We start from the raw sequence: 27,417 nt of genomic DNA on the forward strand, positions 1-27,417 counted from the left end.
TGGAGAAAAATAAAAAAAATGAAAATAAAAATGAATAGCATGAAACCTGCTCCCACTATTTACTTTCAGAAACAAGATTGAATTATTTACAAGGATCATTAAAAAAAAACATAAAATCCTGAATATATCAGCAAAACAGAATAGGTTAATGACAATGTTTCATACTATTCTCATTATACAACTGTAAAAATCCCCATGCTATCACCTGATGCGCCGCTCTTCTGCCTTCCGAAGCTCCTCATCTCTCTGCAGTACTTGCAAGATGAATTGTCTCTCAGTTTCCGACAGGAAAGACAGGTTAACAAGTTCTGCATTTTGCGTCATTGCACCCCTAGGAATTTTTCCTACAACTTCATGTGAAATGTCCTATTAAAAAGAAAATAACATTACCAATAATAGGATTTGCCAATCTTTGTGTTTCTATTACTATAGAAACAAGAGCTTGGTTCTTAAAAAAATTCGTTAATTTAACCTCTTCCCTACTTTGGCCATGTACATAAAACACAATAAAACTATATTAATACTTATATATATATATATATATACACACACACACACGGAGAATAGAGAAAACTCGATCCTCAGGTCAGTGTGGAAAAATAAAAAGTCTTTATTAGAAATCCATTAAAATTCCTGGAGGGGTCCAGTACAACAGTAGAACATTGAGCACTGTGCACTCAAGCTGACATGTTTCGGCTGGGTGCCGTAATCATAGCTTGATTGAGTGCATCAGTGCTAACCATTTAAGAGACAGTGTTAACGGTGATTGGATAAAAACAAATACACTCTTTCAATGTTTAGACAAAAATGCTGTATTAACCTTTTCCCTGCCGGATTACTGTTTGCAACTGCCAAACTGATTTCTATTATTAAAACATTTGTTCTTAAATATACATATAAATTGATGGAAGGGGAAGGGACCATGACTTATTCTGTTGTGTAGTTATGAATGTTGTGTTGGTTAGTTCTTTATTTTGCATTATTTGAGTACATTTTATTTAATATGCTATTGTTTGTATAATTTAGTTTATCATTTTTCAATACCAACCTGCTGCCTATCTCTTCATTGTAAGATAGAAGTTTACCAAGCTACCTTAATGACCTATAGCTAATGTCACTCGACTGGCGATTATTGTATAAATCATTATACTTTGTATATATCATTGCTATATTAGTACGGTGTTAGGAGGCTTGGATTCTATATTTTAAGTTGTGCTAGCTAGATAAGTATTGAAGGATATTTTCTTACTACATGAATGTACATGCTCTATATATGAGTTAATTCAGATTACTACATATTTTTGATTTCGAGGAATTTATAGCAAGGTGAGGGATAATATATATATATATATATACACATATACACATATACACACACATACATATACATACATACATATATATATATATACACATATACATACACACACACACACAACACACAGAGAACGTCCAGCACTCACTTGCAAGCTTTCAGCTAACATTAAAAGCAAAAATGGAAGGGTTAGTTACCGCATTTGGCCAAATGGGACAAGCCCAGGTACCACGTCAAGGTCCTTTCTAAAAACCTGGGACCCTAAAACAGCCACTCAATGCAAGCTCTCAATCCAACAAACTGGGAACAAGTGAAGGGTGCATAGGCTTATGTAATCACCCCAGTCATATACAATACACGGAAGGGGACTGCACTCTCAGACCGGACCGAGTACACATCCCATGACCCTGCAACATGGTCAGCCCTGGGTGCTGACTGACACTCACAGAAGCTGTGCTGTCCCCAGAGTTACAGGCAGTTAACCCCAGATAGGGGTGGCTTTTTTAGGGTCCCAGGTTTTTGGAAGGGACCTTGACGTGTTACCTGGACTTGTCCCATTTGGCCAAATGCGGTAACGTCAGATACAAATAACCTTGTAGATGAAATTATCTAGATTTCCATTCTTGGGAACATAATACTGTTTTCTCAATAATCTGAAACGTACAAGCCCAGGTTTCCTTTAAAAGAAAAAAGAAAACTGCTTCAAAGTGCGAGACTATGAAGAAATGGATGGCTTGACCATCATATCTTCTTGCTTCATGCTTTTTGGAGCTTTTTTGAAAAAGACTTACAAGAGGATTTCCAAGCCCTTAGTTCATAGTTTCTATGAACAATTGGGTGCTTGCATCTATAACTTATCAACCTTAGGCTTGCTATTATAGTCCGGGAAAAGATAAGTGCATTTTTCATTGCAGATATAAGAATAAAAATAAATCTGAGGGCCATTAATATTTAGACTATGATTAAAGAGAAGTAGTTGCTGTAATCGAACGATAAAAAAATAATAATTAAATCTGCACCATATCCATATGCATTCTGCACTAACACGTGTACTGACAGGTAAGTGTGCTTAATGTGCTATGCACAGGGCATACCAACCAATCAGCACCCATTCATGCCCTCCAGGTACATGCACATATTGCCAACATAGTTTAAAAAAAATTCTACAGCTTTTTTTTTTTATTTACGCACTTTGCATTGCAATAGTATGCTGGGGCTTTATGGCCACTTTAACCTTTAAGATCTGTTATCATAGGCAGCTATTACTGTAAAGAACAATCTCACTGAAACTTTTTTGTTGTTGTTAACATGAACAAAACTAAAGCAGACTAGTTAACCATGGGTGAAAACTGAACTAACTGAAGCAGGAAAAGGAGAGCTATACATAGATAAGTATATACCCTCAAAGTTCTGGGAGACGGTTCTAGTAGACTGTGGGAGAAAACCAGAAAATACACAACCCAGATGTGATTTTAATAAGGGCTCTCTAGGCTAAAGGTTATGTTGGTTATAAAAAAAGAATGAATTTGAATAGTTATTGTTGCCTAAGTAAATATAAAAATAGCACATCCTTTTCACCTGAAGCCAATAAACCTATTCTTTGTTCCATAAAATTAAATTGTAATATACATTGATATGCATAGTTGCCATCTCTCCCGTTTTCCCGGAAAAGTCCCATATTTTTGCTTCCTGTCCTTGCCTTTTGGGGGCCTGATATAAACATCTCCCCTAAGATGAGAGGATATAAAATGGTCCTCTCGTCTTAGTAGAGATGTTAATATCATCAGGCCCCCAAAAGGCAAGAACAGGAAGCAAAATATGGGACTGTTCCCATGGCACTGCAAGATCCCTAGTAAAATTCTAAAAAAGCAGATTTTGCTATACTTCGCCATGTAATTAGTGTTCCCTGCATTTCTGTATGTGAAGGAGAGACAAGCCCATTGCAATATAGCTGAATGACATAAGAGCTTTGCTGCATTTGCACTTTGTGCTTTGTATTTTATATTAATTTAGACTTTGGATAAAGTTTAAACTTTCGCCATTTCTATTTTTATTTTATTTTGTATACAGCAGTGTATTTAGGATTGCGATTTTACAAATTCTGATCATGCCTTCATAGTTTCTGTTGAACTTTAACAAATTAGGATTATACTTTGTATATTTATGTATATCTTTTACAAATAACATTGCACTTTATATTTCTTCTATTTAAAATAAAACTGACAGCTTCAGTTTCCCAGAAAGCTTCTTTATTTTCTATGGGCCCGATAAGCAAAGATTCTCTAGTTTGGAGAGAATTTAGAATACAGACTTCACAGGGCCTGATATTACTGTTCAGCTCGGCAAGTGGTTAAGAGTTTTGATTTTCTGACCTCCGTCAGAAATATTTTCATTTCTACCGAATCTATCAGAGTCCCTAGAAAGGAAACTCTTGTAAGAGGGAAGAGAGAACTCTTTTTTTATGTTCACCTTACACCCGTGAGATCTCAGAAAAGCCAACACGATGTCCGTGTGAGACTTGGCTAGCTGGAAAGTCGATGCCTGAATTAAGATGTCGTCTAGATAAGGCGCCACTGCTATGCCCCGTGGCCGTAGAACCGCCAGAAGGGACCCTAGCACCTTTGTGAAAATTCTGGGAGCCGTGGCCAACCCGAAGGGAAGGGCCAAAAATTGGTAATGCCTGTTTAGAAAGGCGAATCTGAGAAATTGATGATGATTTCTGTGAATAGGGATGTGTAGATACGCATCCTTTAAGTCCACGGTAGTCATATATTGACCCTCCTGGATCAGAGGTAGAATAGTCCGAATAGTCTCCATCTTGAATGATGGAACTTTGAGGAACTTGTTTAGAATTTTGAGATCCAAGATTGGTCTGAAAGTTCCCTCTTTTTTGCTAACCACAAACAGGTTTGAGTAAAACCCTAGCCCCTGTTCCTCTTTTGGGACTGGGCGGATCACCCCCATGGTATGTAGGTCTTCTACACAGCGTAAGAACGCCTCTCTCTTTGTCTGGTTTACAGACAATCGAGAAATGTGAAATCGCCCCCTTGGAAGGGAGTCTTTGAATTCCAGAAGATATCCCTGGGACACAATTTCTAAAGCCCAGGGATCGTGAACATCTCTTGCCCAAGCCTGAGCGAAGAGAGAGAGTCTGCCCCCTACTAGACCCAGTCCCGGATCGGGGGCTACCCCTTCATGCTGTCTTAGGCCAAGAAGCCTGCAGCTGCCTCTGTTTACCCTTGTTCCAAGCCTGGTTAGGTCTCCAGACTGACTTGGATTGGGCAAAATTCCCCTCTTGCTTTGCAGCAGAGGAAGCTGAACCGGGACCACTCTTAAAGTTCCGAAAGGAACGAAAATTATTTTGTTTGGTCCTCATCTTATTTGATCTATCCTGAGGGAGGGCATGACCTTTCCCTCCAGTGATGTCTGAAATAATCTCTTTCAGTTCAGGCCCGAATAGGGTCTTTCCTTTGAAAGGGATGTTCAAAAGTTTAGATTTAGATGACACATCAGCAGACCAGGACTTAAGCCACAATGCCCTGCGTGCTAAAATGGCAAAACCTAAATTATTTGCCGCTAATTTAGCCAGTTGAAATGCAGCATCTGTAATAAAAGAATTAGCCAACTTAAGGACCTTAATTCTGTCCATAATCTCCTCTAATAGAGTCTCCATATGAAGAGCCTCTTCTAGAGCCTCAAACCAGAAAGCAGCTGCAGTAGTTACAGGAACAATGCACGCAATAGGTTGGAGAGAAAAATCCTGATGAACAAAAATTTTCTTCAGGAGACCCTCTAATTTTTTATCCATAGGATTTTTGAAAGCACAACTGTCTTCGATAGGTATAATTGTACGCTTAGACAGAGTAGAAATAGCTCCCTCCACCTTAGGAACTGTCTGCCACGAGTCCCGCATGGTGTTCGATATGGGAAACATTTTCTTAAAAACAGGAGGGGGAGTGAACGGAATACCTGGTCTATCCCACTCCTTAGTAATAATATTCACAATCCTCTTAGGGACTGGAAAAACATCCGTGTAAACAGGAACCTCTAAGTATTTATCCATTTTACACAATTTCTCTGGAACCACTATAGGGTCACAATCATCTAGAGTCGCTAATACCTCCCTGAGCAATAAGTGGAGGTGTTCAAGCTTAAAATTTAAAGGCTGTCATATCAGAATCTGTCTGAGGAAGCGTTTTTCCTAAATCAGAAATTTCTCCCTCAGATAACAAATCCCTCAGCCCTACTTCAGAGCATTGTGAGGGCATTTCAGATATGGCTACTAAAGCGTCAGACGGCTCAGCATTTTTCCTAAACTCAGAGCTGTCCCGCTTTCCTTGTAAACCAGGCAGTTTAGATAAAACCTCTGTGAGGGTTGTATTCATAACTGTGGCCATGTCTTGTAAAGTAAAAGAATTTGATGCACTAGAGGTACTTGGCGTCACGTGTGCGGGCGTTACTAGTTGTGACACTTGGGGAGAGCTAAATGGCTAACCCTCATTTACTTCTGACTGAGAATCATCTATTGCTCTATTTTTAAGTGCTAATATATGTTCTTTATAGTTAATAGACATATCAGTACAATTGGGACACATTCTAAGAGGGGGTTCCACAATGGCTTCCAAACATATTGAACAAGGATTTTCCTTAGTGTCAGACATGTTAGACAGGATAGTAATGTAATAAGCAAGCTTGGAAAACACTGTAATCAAAGTAAATAACACTTAGAATTAAAACGGTACTGTGCCTTTAAGAGAAAAAAAGCTGCACAAATTCTGCAAAACAGTGTAAAAAAGCAGTAAACTTAAGGAAATTTTTACAGTAGCATCATAAAGCCTTAGTAACTTTGCACAGCTATGCAAATAAACAATTAACCCCTTAATGGCAAAACCGGATTGAAAAAACGTCAAAACCGGTAAAAGACTTTCAGCACCTTACCACAGCTCTGCTGTGGCTCCTACCTGCCCTTCAGAACGATTTGTGGGGGAAAAAACTTCTTTTACAGTCCTCAAACACAGAAGGAACCTCTGGAGAAGCAGTTAGATGTCTCTGAGGAAAAGAAACTGCGCAACTGAGGCGCGAAAATAGGCCCCTCCCACCTCACTCGATGTTTTGAGGCCTATCAGAAAAACACCAGAGTGTCTCTTAATTAACCATGTGGGTTAAAAAACCCAAAAACAAGCCACAATGACCCCTTTAGTCCCTTCAAAAAAACGTTATAATTGCATCATTTACTGAATAAACAAAAACGTTTTTTCCTAACAGTGTCACCAGTAACTAATGAGCCCTTCATGCAAGCTGAAATTCCTATCCAAGTGTCTGAATACAGCTTACCCTTCCCTCATGGGAATATTGCCATATGCAGCTTAGCATGCAAACCGCTCCCCCAACTGAAGTTTTCCTGTACTCTTCAGCCCTTGTGAGAACAGCAGTGGATCTTAGTTACAAAGTGCTAAGATCATCATCCTCCTTGCAGAAATCTTCATCCCTTTTCTGCCAAAGAGTAAATAGTACACACCGGTACCATTTAAAATAACAAACTTTTGCTTGAGAAATAAAAAACTAACATTTTTGTCACCACACTCGCTCTGCCCTTCCTAGTACTTAGAGTAGGCAAAGAGAATGACTGGGGGGTGGAGCTAAGGGAGGAGTTATATAGACAGCTCTGCTGTGGGTGCTCTCTTTGCCACTTCCTGTAGGGAAGGAGAATATCCCACAAGTAAGGATGAATCCGTGGACTCGATACATCTTACAAGAGAAAACAGAAGAACATTTGGGGCTGATATAAATACTAAGTTTTTAGCAAATACAAATTAAACTGAAATGTTTTCACAACAATTTAACTTGCTTTTGCCAGTAGTTAAGTATACATTACGTTTCTGTCAGTTAAAGAAGTGTATTGGGAATTTTGAGCAAACTTCACCTGCATACAGCTGGGGAGATAAATCAGTGATTCCAGCTTGTGTAAACTGCATACAGCATTTCACAAGAATTGTGAGAGAGAGAGTTTCCGACATACCCCTGTTCAGCCCAGGAAACTCCCCTGTCCCTCCTACTTTATGAAGCTGTGTTTTATTTTGTAATAGAGAAAATACAATGTGCAATGTAATTTGTAAAAGATACATAGAAATATACAAAGTATGATCCTAACTCTAAATGTATTAAAATATAAAGTGGAAAGCTTAAATGTAATAATACTGAAAGGACCAAATCTGAAGTGTAAAGTAATATAAAATACATGGCACAAGTATAACAAAACTCTCATATCATGCCATGCTAAATTGCATTGGGCTTGTCTCTTTTTCACATACAGAAATGCAAAGAACACCCCTTTGACAAGTATCTTGCAGTGCTGGAAGGTTCAACCCCTGTGAAGTCTGCACTACAACTCCTCTACAATCAGGAGAATCTTTTATCATCAGGCCCTAAGTCTGTCCCTTGGTTAATTTAGCCTGTATTCAGTTTACTAATATTGTGTGCAGTGCAGTACACCCATCATTTTTTATTGTGAAAACATAAATTATGCTTACCTGATCATTTCATTTCCATCTGTATAAGGAGAGTCCACAGCTTCATTCATTACTTGTGGGAATACAGAACCTGGCCACCAGGATGAGGCAAAGACACTCCAGCCAAAGGCTTAAATACCTCCCTCATTCCCCAGTCATTCTGCCAAAGGAACAAGGAACAGTAGGAGAAATATCAGGTTATAAATGGTGCCAGAGGAAAAACAAAAGAAATTAAGGTCCGCCCAACTGAGAACCGGACGGGGGCTGTGAACTCTCCTCATACAGATGGAAATTAAATTATCAGGTAAGCATAATTTATGTTTTCCATCTTAATATGAGGAGAGTCCACGGCTTCATTCATTACTTGTGGGAAATAAATACCCAAGCTCTAGAGGACACAATGAAAAAAACGGGAGGGCAAAATAGAGGCGTACCCTATTCTGAGGGCACCACAGCCTGCAAAACCTTTCTCCCAAAAGCTGCTTCTGCCGAAGCAAAAACATCAAATTTGTAAAACTTTGAAAAAAAGTATGTAAGGAGGACCAGGTAGCCGCCTTAAAAATCTACTTCATAGAGGCCTCATTCTTGATGGCCCAAGAAGAAGCCACAGCTCTAGTTGAGTGAGCCGTAATCCTCTGAAGAGGCTTATGTCCCGCTGTCTCATAAGCCAAGCGAATCATGCTCCTCAGCCAAAAAACATAATTTATGCTTACCTGATAAATTTATTTCTCTTGTAGTGTATCCAGTCCACAGATCATCCATTACTTGTGGGATATTCTCCTTCCCAACAGGAAGTTGCAAGAGGATAACCCACAGCAGAGCTGCTATATAGCTCCTCCCCTCACTGCCATATCCAGTCATTCGACCGAAACAAGACGAGAAAGGAGAAACCATAGGGTGCAGTGGTGACTGTAGTTTAATTAAAATTTAGACCTGCCTTAAAAGGACAGGGCGGGCCGTGGACTGGATACACACACTACAAGAGAAATAAATTTATCAGGTAAGCATAAATTATGTTTTCTCTTGTTAAGTGTATCCAGTCCACGGATCATCCATTACTTGTGGGATACCAATACCAAAGCTAAAGTACACGGATGATGGGAGGGACAAGGCAGGAACTTAAACGGAAGGAACCACTGTCTGTAGAACCTTTCTCCCCAAAACAGCCTCCGAAGAAGCAAAAGTGTCAAATTTGTAAAATTTTGAAAAGGTGTGAAGCGAAGACCAAGTCGCAGCCTTGCAAATCTTTTCAACAGAGGCCTCATTTTTAAAGGCCCAGGTGGAAGCCACAGCTCTAGTAGAATGAGCTGTAATCCTTTCAGGGGGCTGCTGTCCAGAAGTCTCATAGGCGTATTATGCTCCGAAGCCAAAAGGAGAGAGAGGTTGCCGAAGCTTTTTGACCTCTCCTCTGTCCAGAGTAAACGACAAACAGGGCAGATGTTTGACGAAAATCTTTAGTAGCCTGTAAGTAAAACTTCAAGGCACGGACTACGTCCAGATTATGCAAAAGACGTTCCTTCTTTGAAGAAGGATTAGGACACAATGATGGAACAACAATCTCTTGATTGATATTCCTGTTAGAAACCACCTTAGGTAAAAACCCAGGTTTGGTACGCAGAACTACCTTGTCTGAATGAAAAATCAGATAAGGAGAATCACAATGTAAGGTAGATAACTCAGAGACTCTTCGAGCCGAGGAAATAGCCATCAAAAACAGAACTTTCCAAGATAAAAGTTTAATATCAATGGAATGAAGGGGTTCAAACGGAACTCCCTGAAGAACTTTAAGAACCAAGTTTAAGCTCCACGGGGGAGCAACAGTTTTAAACACAGGCTTAATCCTAACCAAAGCCTGACAAAATGCCTGGACGTCTGGAACTTCTGCCAGACGCTTGTACAAAAGAATAGACAAAGCAGAGATCTGTCCTTTTAAAGAACTAGCTGATAAGCCTTTGTCCAAACCCTCTTGGAGAAAGGACAATATCCTAGGAATCCTAACCTTACTCCATGAGTAACTCTTGGATTCACACCAATAAAGATATTTACGCCATATCTTATGGTAGATTATCCTGGTGACAGGCTTCCGAGCCTGTATTAAGGTATCAATGACTGACTCGGAGAAGCCACGCCTTGATAGAATCAAGCGTTCAATCTCCATGCAGTCAGTCTCAGAGACATTAGATTTGGATGATTGAAAGGACCTTGTATTAGAAGGTCCTGCCTCAGAGGCAGAGTCCATGGTGGAAGAGAGGACATGTCCACTAGGTCTGCATACCAGGTCCTGCGTGGCCACGCAGGCGCTATCAGAATCACTGATGCTCTCTCCTGTTTGATTCTGGCAATCAGTCGAGGGAGCAGAGGAAACTGTGGAAACACATAGGCCAGGTTGAAGAACCAAGGAGCTGCTAGAGCATCTATCAGCGTTGCTCCCGGGTCCCTGGATCCGGAACAAGGAAGCTTGGCGTTCTGGCGAGACGCCATGAGATCCAGTTCTGGTTTGCCCCAACGATGGACCAGTTGAGCAAACACCTCCGGATGGAGTTCCCACTCCCCCGGATGAAAAGTCTGATGACTTAGAAAATCCGCCTCCCAGTTCTCTGATGTGGATCGCTGACAGGTGGCAAGAGTGAGACTCTGCCCAGCGAATACTCTTTGAGACTTCTAACATCGCTAGGGAACTCCTGGTTCCCCCTTGATGGTTGATGTAAGCCACAGTCGTGATGTTGTCCGACTGAAATCTGATGAACCTCAGTGTTGCTAACTGAGGCCAAGCTAGAAGAGCATTGAATATTGCTCTTAACTCCAGAATATTTATTGGGAGGAGTTTCTCCTCCCGAGTCCACGATCCCTGAGCCTTCAGGGAGTTCCAGACTGTGCCCCAACCTAGAAGGCTGGCATCTGTTGTTACAATCGTCCAATCTGGCCTGCGAAAGGTCATACCCTTGGACAGATGGAGCCGAGAAAGCCACCAGAGAAGAGAATCTCTGGTCTCTTGATCCAGATTTAGTAGAGGGGACAAATCTGAGTAATCCCCATTCCACTGACTTAGTATGCATAATTGCAGCGGTCTGAGATGCAGGCGCGCAAATGGCACTATGTCCATTGCCGCTACCATTAAGCCGATTACTTCCATGCACTGAGCCACTGACGGGCGTGGAATGGAATGAAGGACACAGCAAGCATTTAGAAGTTTTGATAACCTGGACTCCGTCAGGTAAATTTTCATCTCTACAGAATCTATAAGAGTCCCTAGGAAGGAGACTTTTGTGAGTGGTGATAGAGAACTCTTTTCCACGTTCACTTTCCACCCATGCGACCTCAGAAATGCCAGAACTATCTCTGTATGAGACTTGGCAATTTGAAAGCTTGACGCCTGTATCAGGATATCGTCTAGATACGGAGAGACCGCTATGCCTCGCGGTCTTAGAACCACCAGAAGTGAGCCCAGAACCTTTGTAAAAATTCTCGGGGCAGTGGCCAACCCGAAGGGAAGAGCTACAAATTGGTAATGCCTGTCTAGAAAGGCAAACCTTAGGAACCGATGATGATCTTTGTGAATCGGTATGTGAAGGTAGGCATCCTTTAAGTCCACTGTGGTCATGTACTGACCCTCTTGGATCATGGGTAGGATGGTCCGAATAGTTTCCATTTTGAATGATGGAACTCTGAGGAATTTGTTTAAGATCTTTAGATCCAAGATTGGTCTGAAGGTTCCCTCTTTCTTGGGAACCACAAACAGATTTGAATAAAATCCCTGTCCTTGTTCCGTCCGCGGAACTGGATGGATCACTCCCATTACTAGGAGGTCTTGCACACAGCTTAGGAATGCCTCTTTCTTTATCTGGTTTGCTGATAACCTTGAAAGATGAAATCTCCCTTGTGGAGGAGAAGCTTTGAAGTCCAGAAGATATCCCTGAGATATGATCTCCAACGCCCAGGGATCCTGAACATCTCTAGCCCACGCCTGGGCGATGAGAGAAAGTCTGCCGTTCCTTCATGCTGTCTTGGGGGCAGCAGCAGGCTTTCTGGCCTGCTTGCCCTTGTTCCAGGACTGGTTAGGTTTCCAGGCCTGTCTGGAATGAGCAACAGTTCCCTCTTGTTTTGAAGTGGAGGAAGTTGATGCTGCTCCTGCCTTGAAATTTCGAAAGGCAGGAAAATTAGACTGTTTGGCCTTTGATTTGGCCCTGTCCTGAGGAAGGATATGACCCTTGCCTCCAGTAATGTCAGCAATAATTTCCTTCAAGCCAGGCCTGAATAAGGTCTGCCCCTTGAAAGGAATGTTGAGTAATTTAGACTTTGAAGTCACGTCAGCTGACCAGGATTTAAGCCATAGCGCCCTACGCGCCTGGATGGCGAATCCGGAATTCTTAGCCGTTAGTTTAGTCAAATGAACAATGGCATCAGAAACAAATGAGTTAGCTAGCTTAAGCGTTCTAAGCTTATCAATAATTTCATTCAATGGAGCTGTCTGGATGGCCTCTTCCAGGGCCTTAAACCAGAATGCCGCCGCAGCAGTGACAGGCGCAATGCATGCAAGGGGCTGTAAAATAAAACCTTGTTGAATAAACATTTTCTTAAGGTAACCCTCCAATTTTTTATCCATTGGATCTGAAAAAGCACAACTGTCCTCAACCGGGATAGTGGTACGCTTTGCTAAAGTAGAAACTGCTCCCTCCACCTTAGGGACCGTCTGCCATAAGTCCCGTGTAGTGGCGTCTATTGGAAACATTTTTCTAAATATAGGAGGTGGGGAAAAGGGCACACCGGGTCTATCCCACTCCTTGCTAATAATTTCTGTAAGCCTTTTAGGTATAGGAAAAACGTCAGTACACACCGGCACCTCATAGTATCTATCCAGCCTACACAATTTCTCTGGAATTGCAACTGTGTTACAGTCATTCAGAGCAGCTAATACCTCCCCAACCAATACACTGAGGTTCTCAAGCTTAAAATTTAAAAATCTCTGAATCAGGTTTCCCCGAGTCAGAGATGTCACCCACAGACTGAAGCTCTCCGTCCTCATGTTCTGCATACTGTGACGCAGTATCAGACATGGCTCTAACAGCATTTGCGCGCTCTGTATCTCTCCTAACCCTAGAGCTATCGCGCTTGCCTCTTAATTCAGGCAATCTAGATAATACCTCTGACAGGGTATCATTCATGATTGCAGCCATGTCCTGCAAGGTAATCGCTATGGGCGTCCCTGATGTAATTGGAGCCATAATAGCGTGCGTCCCCTGAGCGGGAGGCGAAGGGTCTGACACGTGGGGAGAGTTAGTTGGCATAACTTCCCCCTCGACAGAACTCTCTGGTGATTATTCTTTTATAGATAAAGACTGATCTTTACTGTTTAAGGTGAAATCAATACATTTAGTACACATTCTCCTATGGGGCTCCACCATGGCTTTCAAACATAATGAACAAGTAGGTTCCTCTGTGTCAGACATGTTTAAACAGACTAGCAATGAGACTAGCAAGCTTGGAAAACACTTTAAAACAAGTTTACAAGCAATATAAAAAACGTTACTGCGCCTTTAAGAAACACAAATTTTCCCAAATTTTGAAATAACAGTGAAAAAATGCAGTTACACTAACAAAATTTTTACAGTGTATGTAATAAGTTAGCAGAGCATTGCACCCACTTGCAAATGGATGATTAACCCCTTAATACCAAAAACGGAATAACAAATGACAAAAACGTTTTTTAAACAGTCACAACTGCCACAGCTCTACTGTGGCTTTTTACCTCCCTCAATACGACTTTTGAAGCCTTTTGAGTCCTTCAGAGAAGTTCTGGATCATGCAGGAAGAAGCTGGATGTCTGTGTCTGTAATTTTTGCTGTACAAAAAAATGCTAAAACAGACCCCTCCCACTCATATTACAACAGTGGGAAGCCTCAGGGAACTGTTTCTAGGCAAAATTCAAGCCAGCCATGTGGAAAAAACTAGGCCCCAATAAGTTTTATCACCAAACATATGTAAAAAACGATTAAACATGCCAGCATACGTTTTAAAATACACTTTTATAAGAGTATGTATCTCTATTAATAAGCCTGCTACCAGTCGCTATCACTGCATTTAAGGCTTTACTTACATTACTTCGGTATCAGCAGCATTTTCTAGCAAATTCCATCCCTAGAAAAATATTTTAACTGCACATACCTTATTACAGGAAAACCTGCACGCTATTCCCCCTCTGAAGTTACCTCACTCCTCAGAATATGTGAGAACAGCAAAGGATCTTAGTTACTTCTGCTAAGATCATAGAAAACGCAGGCGCAGATTCTTCTTCGAAATACTGCCTGAGATAAACAATACACTCCGGTACCATTTAAAAATAACAAACTTTTGATTGAAGAAATAAACTACGGTAAGTATAAAACACCACAGTCCTCATACGACCTCCATCTTAGTTGAGAGTTGCAAGAGAATGACTGGATATAGCAGTGAGGGGAGGAGCTATATAGCAGCTCTGCTGTGGGTGATCCTCTTGCAACTTCCTGTTGGGAAGGAGAATATCCCACAAGTAATGGATGATCCGTGGACTGGATACACTTAACAAGAGAAAGATAGGGAGGTGGAAGAAACCTTCTGCCCTTTGCACTTCCCCGAATAGACAACTAACAATGCTGAAGTCTGTTTGAAATCCTTCGTAGTCTGAAGATAGAATTTCAAAGCTCGAACCACATCCAAATTATGAAGTAACCATTGCTTCGAAGAAGAAGGATTAGGACACAAGGAAGGAACCACAATCTCCTGATTGATGTTGCGATCAGAAACAACCTTAGGGAGAAAACCCAACCCAGTGTGAAAGAACAGCCTTAGCATGAAAAAACAGGTAAGGAGGCTCACATTGCAAGGCCGCCATCCTGTGACGAAAGGCAAAGAATGACTGGGGGATGAGGGGAGTGGGGGAGGTATTTAAGCCTTTGGCTGGGGTGTCTTTGCCTCCTCCTGGTGGCCAGGTTCTGTATTCACACAAGTAATGAATGAAGTCATGGACTCTTCTCATATTAAGATGGATATATATCTGATAATGTAAAACATACTCATACCTATATATCTATAGATATATAGGTATATACAGATATTTATAGAAATATGTATTTACAATAAAAATAACATTGCTCTGTAAGTGAAGTACATTGGAATGTGAAATATTCATAACTCCTGTCGGGTTAGCACACGAGCTATAGGTGTAAGGTTGTTTTCTTTGCGCTTTCCATGGACTTCTGTGGGGAGAATACGTATCTGCGGTTGCGATATCCTGAAGTCCGGAAGTTAGCACGTGTTGGGTTTCACTTGAGCACAAACTTTTTATTTCAACTTGTAATTCGAGTGCAACTCGACGCACGCAAAAGATTACTTCTAGCCAAGTTTCTGCTCGAGTGGGCGCGCTAAATAGTGCTCTACTTGTAATCTAGCCCTATCGGTTTTAACCAGTTTAAAACATAAAATGCCCTATTGAAATACAGTACGACACACACTAGGGTTTTCAAGAGATGTATTTCAGAATTGCTAATTTTGCGGAACCATGCAAACCTTTTAAAAAAAAATATTTTATATCCATATATTTTACAATTATTAACTGATCTATAACATGCATATATACAAAATTGACTTTAAACAGCCTTGTAAGAATAGGAAGCGTCATGCTGAACAACTCACAATGTAGAATTCAGTGGCTAAATAACAACTGTAACAAGCTTGCACTTAAAACATATATAAGCTGAGAAAAGCCTGGGTTTATACGCTATGCTAAAGAAATGTTAAGAAGATATGTGACTCATATGGACCCGTATTAGTGCACAAATATTATGTTTACTTTGTCACACAACGTAATTTACAAAGCTACTGTCTTACGTATTCCAATGGGGGTTTTTTCTAGTCCACACAGGAGCATCAGCCCACAAGCTCCCAGTGCACGCACACACTACAAACTTAGAGGTTGATCCCAATCCTTTAGAAAAGCTTATCAGTGAATGTTTCCCCACTCTCTGCTCCTCAGCCCCGTCTCCCCACTCTCTGCTCCTCAGCCCCGTCTCCCCACTCTCTGCTCCTCAGCCCCGTCTCCCCACTCTCTGCTCCTCAGCCCCGTCTCCCCACTCTCTGCTCCTCAGCCCCGTCTCCCCACTCTCTGCTCCTCAGCCCCGTCTCCCCACTCTCTGCTCCTCAGCCCCGTCTCCCCACTCTCTGCTCCTCAGCCCCGTCTCCCCACTCTCTGCTCCTCAGCCCCGTCTCCCCACTCTCTGCTCCCCAGCCCCGTCTCTCCACTCTCTGCTCCCCAGCCCCGTCTCTCCACTCTCTGCTCCCCAGCCCCGTCTCTCCACTCTCTGCTCCCCAGCCCCGTCTCTCCACTCTCTGCTCCCTAGCCCCGTCTCTCCACTCTCTGCTCCCCAGCCCCGTCTCTCCACTCTCTGCTCCTCAGCCCCGTCTCTCCACTCTCTGCTCCCCAGTCCCGTCTCTCCACTCTCTGCTCCCCAGTCCCGTCTCTCCACTCTCTGCTCCCCAGCGCTGTCTCTCCACTCTCTGCTCCTCAGTCCTGTCTCTCCACTCTCTGCTCCTCAGCCCCGTCAGACAAATATAGTATGACACTTAAAGGAATAGTCAAGTCAAAATTAAACTTTCATAATTCAGATAGAGCATGCAATTTTAAGCAACTTTCTAATTTACTCCTATTAATGTTTTCTTTGTTCTCTTTTTATTTTTATTTGAAAAAGCAAGAATGTAAGCATAGGAGCCGGCCCATATTTGGTTCAGCACCTGGGTAGCACTTTCTGATTGGTGTATAAATGTAGCCACTAATCAGCAAGCGCTACCCCGGTGCTGAACTAAAAAATGGGCCAGCTCCTAAGCTTACATTCAAATAAAGATACCAAGAGAACAAACAAAAATGGATAATAGGAGCAAATTAGAAAGTTGCTTAAAATTGCATGCTGCATCTGAATCATGAAAGTTTAATTTTAACTAGACTATTCCTTTAATTAAATAAAATTAGTTGATTATTTTATTTATTTGTAAAAAAGAAAAATTGCTACATTTTAGACACCAATCAGCAGGCGCTACCCAGGTGCTGAACCAAAAATGGGCTGGCTCCTAAGCTCATATACCAGCTTTTTCAAATAAAGATAGCAAGAGAACAAAGAAAAAATTAATAGGAGTAAATTAGAAAGCTGCTTAAAATTGCATGCTTTATCTTTATAATGAAATAAAGAAATTGGGTTCAGTATCCCGTTAAGTATTTCAGACTTGAATGGGGAAATTACAGAGAATAAATAGTTAACTAAGCATTGTGGACATATAAAATAATAAAATATTTATATATGAGGGGGGCTTCAGAACGTATAGGCACTGTGTATTGAAGTCCATTTCTTAAACACATAGCTGCAGGTGAACTGCAATTCATTGTACAAGCTCTGGCAGAGAAGTGGTTAAACTGGTAGAAGGAAAACATTTGGAGGGCCAGAACCAAATTGTATTATGTGCGGTTTACAGAGGACTGTTATTGTGTGTGGATGTGTATCACGTGATCTTTTCAGGGTTAGATAGAAGTTGGTGGATTATTATTAATCCCTTGTTTTAGTGTGTGCCACGTTCTCCCCTCATTAGGCAAGAGGTCAGTAAACCGTACTCACATTTAGAAAGCAAAAAAATATTCTGCGGCCACTCTCAGGCTTTGTAGATAATCAATGATATTTAAATAAACACATAGATTTGTATATATATTAATAGCTACATTTATATATAGATAGAGATTTATTATGAACTCTTACATTAAAATGAGCATGGATGTCGGTTCAGCCTGGAAAAAATGAGTTCATAATTATCTACAAATGTTTAAGGAAAGTGTTATGTTATTGCTATAGTAACTTAGCTTTATTGACACTGGAAGGGTGTCAGTTATCCAACAATTATCTTAAAATAACCCAGAGAACAAATAAGTCATTCAGGAACAGGCACGCAATATTTGTAAATATTAATTAAAAGCAGCCCCCTTATTACACAAAAACAGATATTGAGCAAGAGTTGAATTGATACGATATAGTGATGAAGAATATTGAACAAGATTTTAAAAGACGGCTATAGCAGAATCAATATCTTTCGCAGTTGCTAAAAGCTTTGTCTTTCATATTGTGCAGTCACAAGGAACCCGAGATATAATTATTGCACTATATCAATATCCTGACAAAATACCGTAGCCAATTACAGTAACATTAGCAATTTTGAAGCTTTGATTAAACTTTTCATAATATTCTATTTACTATGACAAATATACTTTGTTTTCCTGTACTCAGTGCTTCTGACAAACTAATGAACAGTAGCGTATTTGAGTTTCATACTGAAATAAAGAAAAATCTGACTCAACCCTCTCCCTCTTACCAAATCAATTTTATTTGCCTTACATTTCTTACAACTGAGCACTTTACTCTTCAGATACAAAAAGTATTGATAACCCCTTCTGTTATCCGCATAAATATCACAGATTATCGTCCCCTATCAGTAGTCTGTGAAATATATTTGTAAAATAAAATTAGACAGAAAAATTATATAATGCGCATGAAAGAGCACCATTTAAAAAAATAATTAAAAAAACAACAATTAAGAGACATGAAACCGAAAAGGTTTCTTTCATTATTCAACTCTAGAGAATGCCATTTTAAACACCTTTCCAATTTACGTCTATTTTCTACGTTACATTGTTCTATCAGTATCCTTTGTTGAAGAGACTAGGTAGGCTTAGTTGCATCAAAGCACTACTTGGAGTTATTGGTGATTGGTAGCTGCACATATATACCTTTTCTCATTGGCTCACAATATGTGTTCAGCTAGCTCCCAGTACTGCGTTCTTTCAATAAAGGATAGCAAGTGAATGAAGCACATTTGATAATAGTAGCAAATCTGATAATAGAAGTATATTGGAAAGTTGTTTAAAGAGAGATGAAAGTCAAAAGGTAAACTTTTAAGGTTTAGATAGAGCATGCATTTTTAAGAAAAGTTTTAAATTTAGTTATATTATCACATTTACTTTGTGCTCCTAGTATCCTTTGCTAAAAAGAATACCTTTATAGGCTCATATAATGTTTCTTGTCATTGGCTCACCTGATGTCCTCAGTTACGTGCTAGTAGTGCATTGCTGCTCACAGGAGTTAAAAGGGACAATAAACACTTAGAAGATATTTCTGCTGTTTTGCTGTAGTGCAACAGATTAACCAAGTCTAGAAAAACTCCACCCGCCTTTTGCCTTGTTTAGAGGAGCCAATCTGTGCTTTAGTCTCTAGACAACAAGGTCAGCCACTGTCATAATGTTAGTATAAAGTGCATTGTTTTGAAGCTGTTTTCAGCTACAGCCAATTGGACGCATATATGTATCAGGGTTAGCCTTGTCAAGTTGTCAGGGTTTGTTTTAAATTCTGAGAATGAGAAAATCCTCAATGTTCAGATCTAACGTATATGTAAAGGGGCAAAATAAATAATACAAGTGTAATGCAAAGATTTGTTGTTTTTCTTCTACAAAGATATGACGAGTCCACGGATTTCATCCTTAGTTGTGGGATATTAACCTCCTGCTAACAGGAAGTGGCAAAGAGCACCACAGCAGAGCTGTATATATAGCTCCTACCTTCCCCTCCACCCTCAGTCATTCTCTTTGCCTGCGTTATACTAGGAACAGGTGAAGTGAGGTGTTAGTTTCTTCAATCAAGAAGTTTTTTTATTTTCAAATGGTACCGGTGCGTACTATTTTCCTCAGGGGGATATGGAAGGAGTTTTCTGCCCTGAGGTTGATGATCCTAGCATTAGCAGATGTAACTAAGATCCACATTGGTTCCCACAGAATGCTGAAGGTAGTGTAAGAAATCTTCAGAGTGGAGAACAGCTGCATGCTATAAGCATTGAGGTATGTTTAGTCTTTTTTCTGAGGAGATCTGTTATATCAGAATGGCTGACATTTTATTCTTTGCTATAAAAGGGGTTAAAGTGGACCTGGTTTTAAAGGAAAAAGGTGTTACTTTAAATCCTTTATTTAAACGTTTTTTGTGACATATTGGGTGTTTGTCTAGGACACTGGGGAGGCAGCTCGTTATTTTATATTATTTTACTAAAGGCTGCAGCATTATGAGGTGTTTTTTAGGGGGACCACTTGGTATTTTGTCCTAACCGATTTCTATGCGGTATTATGGATTTGTTTGTGTTCGTCCTTGATGGGCGGGGCCTATTTTCACGCGCTCCGACGTGCAGTACATTTAGGCTCAGTAGGCAACAGGCATGAGCTCCGGTTAGGCCTAAACTTATGCTCTGATGACCGGATCATATTAGAGTCGTTTTCAAGTACTTTTGGGGCAGGTAGGCGCCACAGGAGGTGCAGGGGTCATTTTTTTTTATTAAATTGTATTTTTTCACTATAAAATGTCCTGATAACATTATTTTTTGCCTATTGCTCTTAGGTGCAATAATTTTTGGGCACATTAAAGATGTGTTTCTAATCAGATTTCGTAATTTAGCTTTTATAGCAGTTTTGGAAAAATTGTATGCTTTTTTATTTTTTAAAGGTGCAGTACATTTTTTTGTTGAAATTGTTTAACAACTTTTAAGATTTTTGTTAGTCTGTTCAACATGTCTGACATTGATTATACTAATTGTTCTATGTGTTTAGAAGCCACTGTGGTACCCCCACTTACGTTGTGTTCCTCTTGTACTGAAAGGGCCTTACAATGTAAGAAGCATATTTTAAGTGATAAAATTGTGCCTAAGGATGATTCTCAGTTTGAAGGAAATCAGGATATGCCATCTAATTCTCCCCAAGTGTCACAACCTTTAACACCCACACAAGCAACGCCAAGTACTTCTAGTGCGTCTAATGCTTTTACTCTGCAGGAAATGGCTGCAGTTTTGTCAACTACTCTCACAGAGGTATTATCCAAATTACCAGTGTTACAGGGTAAACGCAGTAGGTCAGGTATTAATGTAAATACTGAATCCTCTGGTGCTTTATTAGCTATTTCCGATGTTCCCTCACAGTGTTCTGAGTTGGGGGTTAGGGAATTGCTGTCTGAGGGTGAACTTTCAGATCCAGGAAATATATTACCTCAAACAGATTCGGACGTTATGTCATTTAAACTTAAGCTTGAACACCTACGTCTGTTACTTAGGGAAGTTTTAGCGACTCTGGATCATTGTGACCCTATTATAATACCACCAGAGAAATTGTGTAAGATGGACAAATATTAAGAGGTGCCTACTTACACTGATGTTTTTCCGGTTCCTAAGAGAATTTCGGAAATTGTTCAAAAGGAATGGGATAGACCAGGCATACCTTTCTCTCCTGCTCCTACTTTTAAGAAAATGTTTCCCATATCAGACACCATTCGGGACTTGTGGCAAACAGTCCCTAAGGTGGAGGGAGCTATATCTACTTTGGCAAGTGTACAACTATACCTATTGAGAAAAGTTGTGCTTTCAAAGACCCTATGGATAAAAAAATTAGAGGGTCTTTTAAAGAAATTATTTATTCATCAAGGTTTTCTTTTACAACCTACGGCTTGCATTGTTCCAGTAACTACTGCAGCAGCTTTTTGGTTCGAAGCTCTAGAAGAGTCTCTGACTCCATTAGATGATATTCTGGATAGAATTAAGGCTCTCAAGCTTGCCAATTCTTTTATCACTGATGCTGCTTTTCAAATTGCTAAATTAGTAGCAAAAAATGCAGGTTTTGCCATTCTGGCGCGCAGAGCGTTATGGCTCAAATCTTGGTCTGCTGATGTGTCATCAAAATCTAAGCTTTTGGCTATTCCTTTTAAAGGTAAGACCCTATTCGGGCCTGAATTGAAGGAGATCATTTCTGACATTACTGGAGGTAAAGGTCATTCCCTACCTCAGGATAAGTCTGTTAAAATGAGGGGTAAACAGAATAATTTTTGTTCCTTTCGAAAACTATAAAGGAGGACCCTCTGCTTCTTCTTCCTCCACAAAGCAGGAAGGGAATTTTGCTCAATCTAAGTCAGTTTGGAGACCCAACCAGGCTTGGAATAAAGGTAAACAATCCAAGAAGCCAGCTGCTGTTTCCAAGACAGCATGAAGGGGTGGCCCCCGATCCGGGACCGGATCTGCTAGGGGGCAGACTTTCTCACTTTGCTCAGGCTTGGGCAAGAGATGTTCAGGACTCCTGGGCACTGGAAATAGTGACCCACGGGTATCAGCTAGAATTCAAGGATTTTATCCCAAGGGGGAGATTTCATCTTTCACGATTATCTGTATACCAGATAAAAAGAGAGGCGTTCTTACACTGTGTAAAAGACCTCTATACCATGGGAGTAATTTGTCCTGTTCCAAAGCTGGAACAGGGACAGGGGTTTTACTCAAATCTTTTTGTAGTTCCCAAAAAAGAAGGAACTTTCAGACCCATTTTAGATCTCAAGTGTCTAAACAAATTTCTCAGAGTCCTATCGTTCAAGATTGAGACTATACGAACAATCTTACCAATGATCCAGGAGGGTCAATATAGGACTACCGTGGACTTGAAAGATGCATACCTTCATATCCCTATCCACAAGGATCATCATCGGTTCTTAAGGTTTGCCTTCCTGGACAAACATTATCAGTTCATGGCTCTTCCTTTCGGTCTTGCCACAGCACCCAGAATTTTCACAAAAGTTCTAGGGTCTCTTTTAGCGGTTCTCAGACCGCAGGGCATAGCAGTAGCGCCTTATCTGGACTATATTCTGATTCAAGCGTTGAATTATCAATTGGCAAAATCTCACACGGACATAGTATTGTCTTCCTGAGATCTCACGGTTGGAAAGTGAACATAGAAAAGAGTTAATTAGTTCCACGGACAATGGTTCCATTCTTGGGGACTCTTATAGACTCGGTAGACATGAAAATATTTCTGACAGAGGTCAGAAAGACAAAGATTCTGAATACTTAGGTCCATTCATCGGCCATCAGTGGCTCAGTGCATGGAAGTCATTGGATTAATGGTAGCGGCAATGGATATAATTCCGTTTGCCCGCTTTCATCTCAGGCCACTGCAGCTGTGGATGCTCGGACAGTGGAATGGGGATTATGCAAATTTATCTCCTCAGATAAATCTGGATCAAGAGACCAGAGACTCTCTTCTTTGGTGGTTGTCGCCGGATCATCTGTCCCAGGGGACTTGTTTCCGCAGACCCTCATGGGTGATAGTGACTACGGATGCCAGCCTTTTGGGCTGGGGTGCAGTCTGGAACTCCCTGAAGGTCCCGGGTGTTTGGACTCAGGTGGAGTCTCTACTTCCAATCAATATTCTGGAATTGAGAGCAATATTCAATGCGCTTCAGGCGTGGCCTCAGTTGGCTTTGGCTAAATTCATCAGGTTCCAGTCGGACAACATCACGACATTGGCATATAGCAATCAATATTAAGGGGGAACAAGGAGTTCCTTAGCGATGATAGAAGTATCCAAGATAATCCGATGGGCGGCAATCTACATCCCAGGAGTAGAAAATTGGGATGCGGATTTTCTAAGTTGTCAGACTTTTCATCCGGGGGAGTGGGAACTCCATCCGGAGGTATTTGCCTCACTGATTCTCAGATGGGGCAGACCAGAGTTGGATCTAATGGCGTCTCGACAGAATGCCAAGCTCCCAAGATTCGGATCCAGGTCAAGGGATCCACAGGCCGAACTGATAGATGCCCTGGCAGTGCCTTGGAAGTTCAGCCTACCTTATGTGTTTCCACCATTTCCTCTCCTTCCAGGCGTGATTGCTCGAATCAAACAGGAGAGAGCTTCAGTAATCCTGATAGCGCCTGCGTGGCCACGCAGGACTTGGTATGCGGCTCTAGTGGACATTTCCTCTCTGCCACTGTGGAAACTTCCTTTGAGACAGGACCTTCTCATTCAAGGTCCTTTCCAATATCCAAATCTAATTTCTCTGCAGCTGACTGCGTGGAGATTGAACACTTGATTTTATCGAAGCGAGGATTCTCTGATTCGGTCATTGATACAGGCTCGAAAGCCTGTCACTAGAAAAATCTATCACAAGATATGGCGTAAATATCTTTATTGGTGTGAATCCAAGGGTTACTCATGGAGTAAAACTAAGATTCCTAGGATTCTGTCTTTTCTCCAAGAAGGATTGGAGAAAGGGTTATCAGCAAGTTCTTTAAAGGGACAGATTTCTGCTTTGTCAATTTTGCTTCACAAACGTTTGGCAAATGTGCTGGATGTTCAATCTTTTTTTCAGGCTTTAACTAGAATTAAGCCTGTATTTAGACCTATTACTCCTCCGTGGAGTTTGAATTTAGTTCTTAGAGTTATTCAAGGGGTTCCGTTTGAACCTATGCATTCCATAGATATTAAATTGTTATCTTGGAAAATTCTGTTTTTAGTTGCTATTTCTTCTGCTCGAAGAGTTTGAGCTTTCAGCGTTACAATGTGATTCGCCTTATCTTATATTTCATTCTGATAAGGTGGTTTTAAGTACCAAACCTGGATTTCTTCCTAAGGTTGTTTCAAATAAGAATATTAATCAAGAAATTGTTGTTCCTTCATTGTGTCCTAATCCTTCTTCCAAGAAGGAGCGTCCGTTACATAATCTGGACGTGGTCCGTGCCTTGAAGTTTTACTTACAGACAACCAAGGATTTCCGTCAATCATCTTCATTATTCATTGTTTATTCTGGAAAGCATAGGGGTCAGAAAGCTACGGCTACCTCTCTTTCTTTTTGGCTGAGAAGTATCATCCGCCTGGCATATGAGACTGCTGGACAGCAGCCTCCTGAAAGAATTACGGCTCATTCTACTAGGGCTGTGGCTTCCACATGGGCTTTTAAAAACGATGCATCTGTTGAACAGATTTGTAAGGCTGCGACTTGGTCGTCCCTTCAAACTTTTTCCAAATTTTCCAAATTTGGTACTTTTGCTTCTTTTGAGGCTATTTTTGGGAGAAAGGTTCTTCAAGCAGTGGTGCCTTCTGTTTAGGTTCCTGTCTTGTTCCCTCCCTTTCATCCGTGTCCTTTTGCTTTGGTATTAGTATCCCACAAGTAAGGATAAAATCCGTGGACTCGTCATATCTTTGTAAAAGAAAAGTAAATTTATACTTACCTGAAAAATTAATTTAGTTTGCGATATGACGAGTCCACGGCCCACCCTGTTCTTTTTAAGACAGATTTATTGCACCTCTGCACCTTTTAGCCTTTCCTTTTCTCTTCCTATACCTTCGGCCGAATGACTGAGGGTGGAGGGGAAGGGAGGGGCTATATATATACAGCTCTGCTGTGGTGCTCTTTGCTACTTCCTGTTAGCATGAGGTTAATATCCCACAAGTAAGGCTGAAATACGTGGACTCGTCATATTGTAAAATAAATTAATTTACCAGGTAAGCATAAATTTACTTTTTTCCCATTACGCATAACTAAACATTTTATATAAAAATCGCAAGGTGTTTACTGTCCCTTTAAACACAGGTATATGCAATAGTGCAATAATAAAATGCTCTAACTCACGTTACAGCATTCTCTGTATCATTCTAAAAATGTTTATTGTGTGCAAGTGGGCAATAAGCACTGATCAGTAGCGCATAAGCTTTGGTAGGCAGTGACACTACTCAAACAAATAATATCAGAGAGCGTATTCTCTTCACCAATTGGTCAGGCAGAAGAGGAGCTTATGCAATTCTGATACTGTTAGAACATGTGTCCCTGCTTTTCAACAAAAGATATGAAGTGAACATAGAAATATTGACAATAGAAGTAAATTAGAACGTTGTTTAAAATGGCATGCTGTATCTGAATCATGAAAGAATTGTTTGGGGTTTCATATTCCTTTAATAATAACAATTTAAATATCTTTATTTAGCTAAAACAATAACATTATATATCATTTTTAATGCTTGCCCCCCTCACACTTAGGTCCTTGAGCAGATCCATTCCACTCCAAACAAGCTACTATTCATTGAGCTTAGAAACTTAAAGTCGATTATGTATACACAGATTTGCAGGGGAGCAATGGCATTGCAGGAACAGTAAAGTCAAAGTTAAACACTTGCCAATTTACTCCTCTTATCTAATTTGCTTTGTTCTCCTAGTATCCATGGTTGAAAAGCATACATAGGTAGGCTCAGGAGCAATGCACTACTGTGAGCTAGCTGCTTGTCATTGGCTCACACAATGTGATCACCTAGCTCCCAGTAATGCATGTATCTCCTTCAAAAAAGATACCAAGAGAATGAAAAATGTGATTAACAAAGCAAATCTGAAAAATGCATGCTCTATCTGAACCCTGAAAGAATGTCCCTTGGGTTTCTGTCACTTTAAGGTCTATTCCTCAACTCTGTATGTTTATTTTATAGCATTTTTTTGCTGTGAAAAAGGGGCATGTTATTTCTGAAGACACAAATTCCCAGTTTTGAGAACTAGAATACCAATAATATATGATAATATCTTCTAGACAGAAGTAAAATGACAAAAAATAATCTTACAGAAATCTTTGGGAGAGCATGTCATTGTGAATGTAGTCATGGAATTAATTTACCAAAAAATTAAACATTACAGCCATGAATATACAGTCTCTTACTAGTACTACATAATTAAAACTCTAATCCTTATTTCAGGATAATTAAACATTTGTATTATTATTTACCTTTGATAGAAACTTTATTTAGATAGATTTTTCATCAAAAAAACATTTTATTAAAAAAAAAAAAAAAAAAAAAAAAAAATTAAAAAGGCAGTCTAGTCAAAGTTACACGTTCATTACTCAAACAGGGCATATAATTTAAAAAAACGTTGCAACCTACTTTAATCAGCAAATTTGCTTTGTTCTTTTGCTATTCTTTGTTGAAAGCTAAACCTAGGTAGGCTCATATGTTTGGTTTTTTTAGCGCTTGAAGGCCGCCTCTTAGTGCATTTTGACAGTTTTTAGAGCTAGATAGCGCTAATTCGTGTGTGCCAGATAACATTGTGCTCACTATAGTTATTTATGAATCAGCACTGATTGGCTAAAACACAAGTCTGTCAAAAGATCTGAGATAAGGGGACAATCTGCAGAGGCTTAGATACAAGGAGTAACAGAGGTAAAAAGTGTATTAATATAACCGTGTTGGTTATGCAAAACTGGGGAATTGGTAAAGGGATTATCTATCTTTTTAAAAAATAAAAATGTGGAGTAGCTTGTTCCTTCAAATAAAAATATATTTTAAATAATTGATTTTTATCCACCCTGCACAGGCACAAGAGTAAAAGGAAAGAACATATACTGGTCGCATGTATCAAATAACTTTAACCACAAACTGACTAAACATTTAAACTCAGGATGGTGGCAAGTGACTCCCTAAACCTTTCAGGACTACTAGAGGTCAAAAGCCACAGGAGTTGCAACGGAGAACACCTTGCACAAGACGGGGCAATGAGTTTGTTGGGAGTGGTTAGGCCCCTCATACGGAAAGGAGGTGTGCTTCAGTAAGAACCTGAAGCATTCCACCCCCCCCCCCCTGCTAACTGGCCCTCAATCCACCTCAAACTCTCTGAAATGTTGGAAACAGACCATGACCTCCTGCAGCTAGAGAGATCTCCAACCCTTGAGGGGCCTCTTCTAAAATGCAGCAGCAGCAGCACCTGC

At 40.4% G+C, this 27,417-nt stretch overlaps 1 protein-coding gene across 2 annotated transcripts in view; it reads right to left on the reverse strand.

Annotated features, from left to right (window-relative positions):
- Positions 1 to 27,417, reverse strand: part of SYTL4 (synaptotagmin like 4) — a 222,535-nt gene that overhangs the window by 117,826 nt on the left and 77,292 nt on the right. For both annotated transcript variants that reach the window (XM_053699378.1, XM_053699379.1), the window contains one exon: positions 206 to 366. In XM_053699378.1, the coding sequence (XP_053555353.1) occupies positions 206 to 324 (119 nt within the window). In that variant the 5' untranslated portion in view covers positions 325 to 366. The remainder of the gene's footprint in view (positions 1 to 205; positions 367 to 27,417) is intronic.

The sequence above is a fragment of the Bombina bombina genome, chromosome 1, assembly GCF_027579735.1.
Source record: "Bombina bombina isolate aBomBom1 chromosome 1, aBomBom1.pri, whole genome shotgun sequence".
Lineage (NCBI taxonomy): Eukaryota > Metazoa > Chordata > Amphibia > Anura > Bombinatoridae > Bombina > Bombina bombina.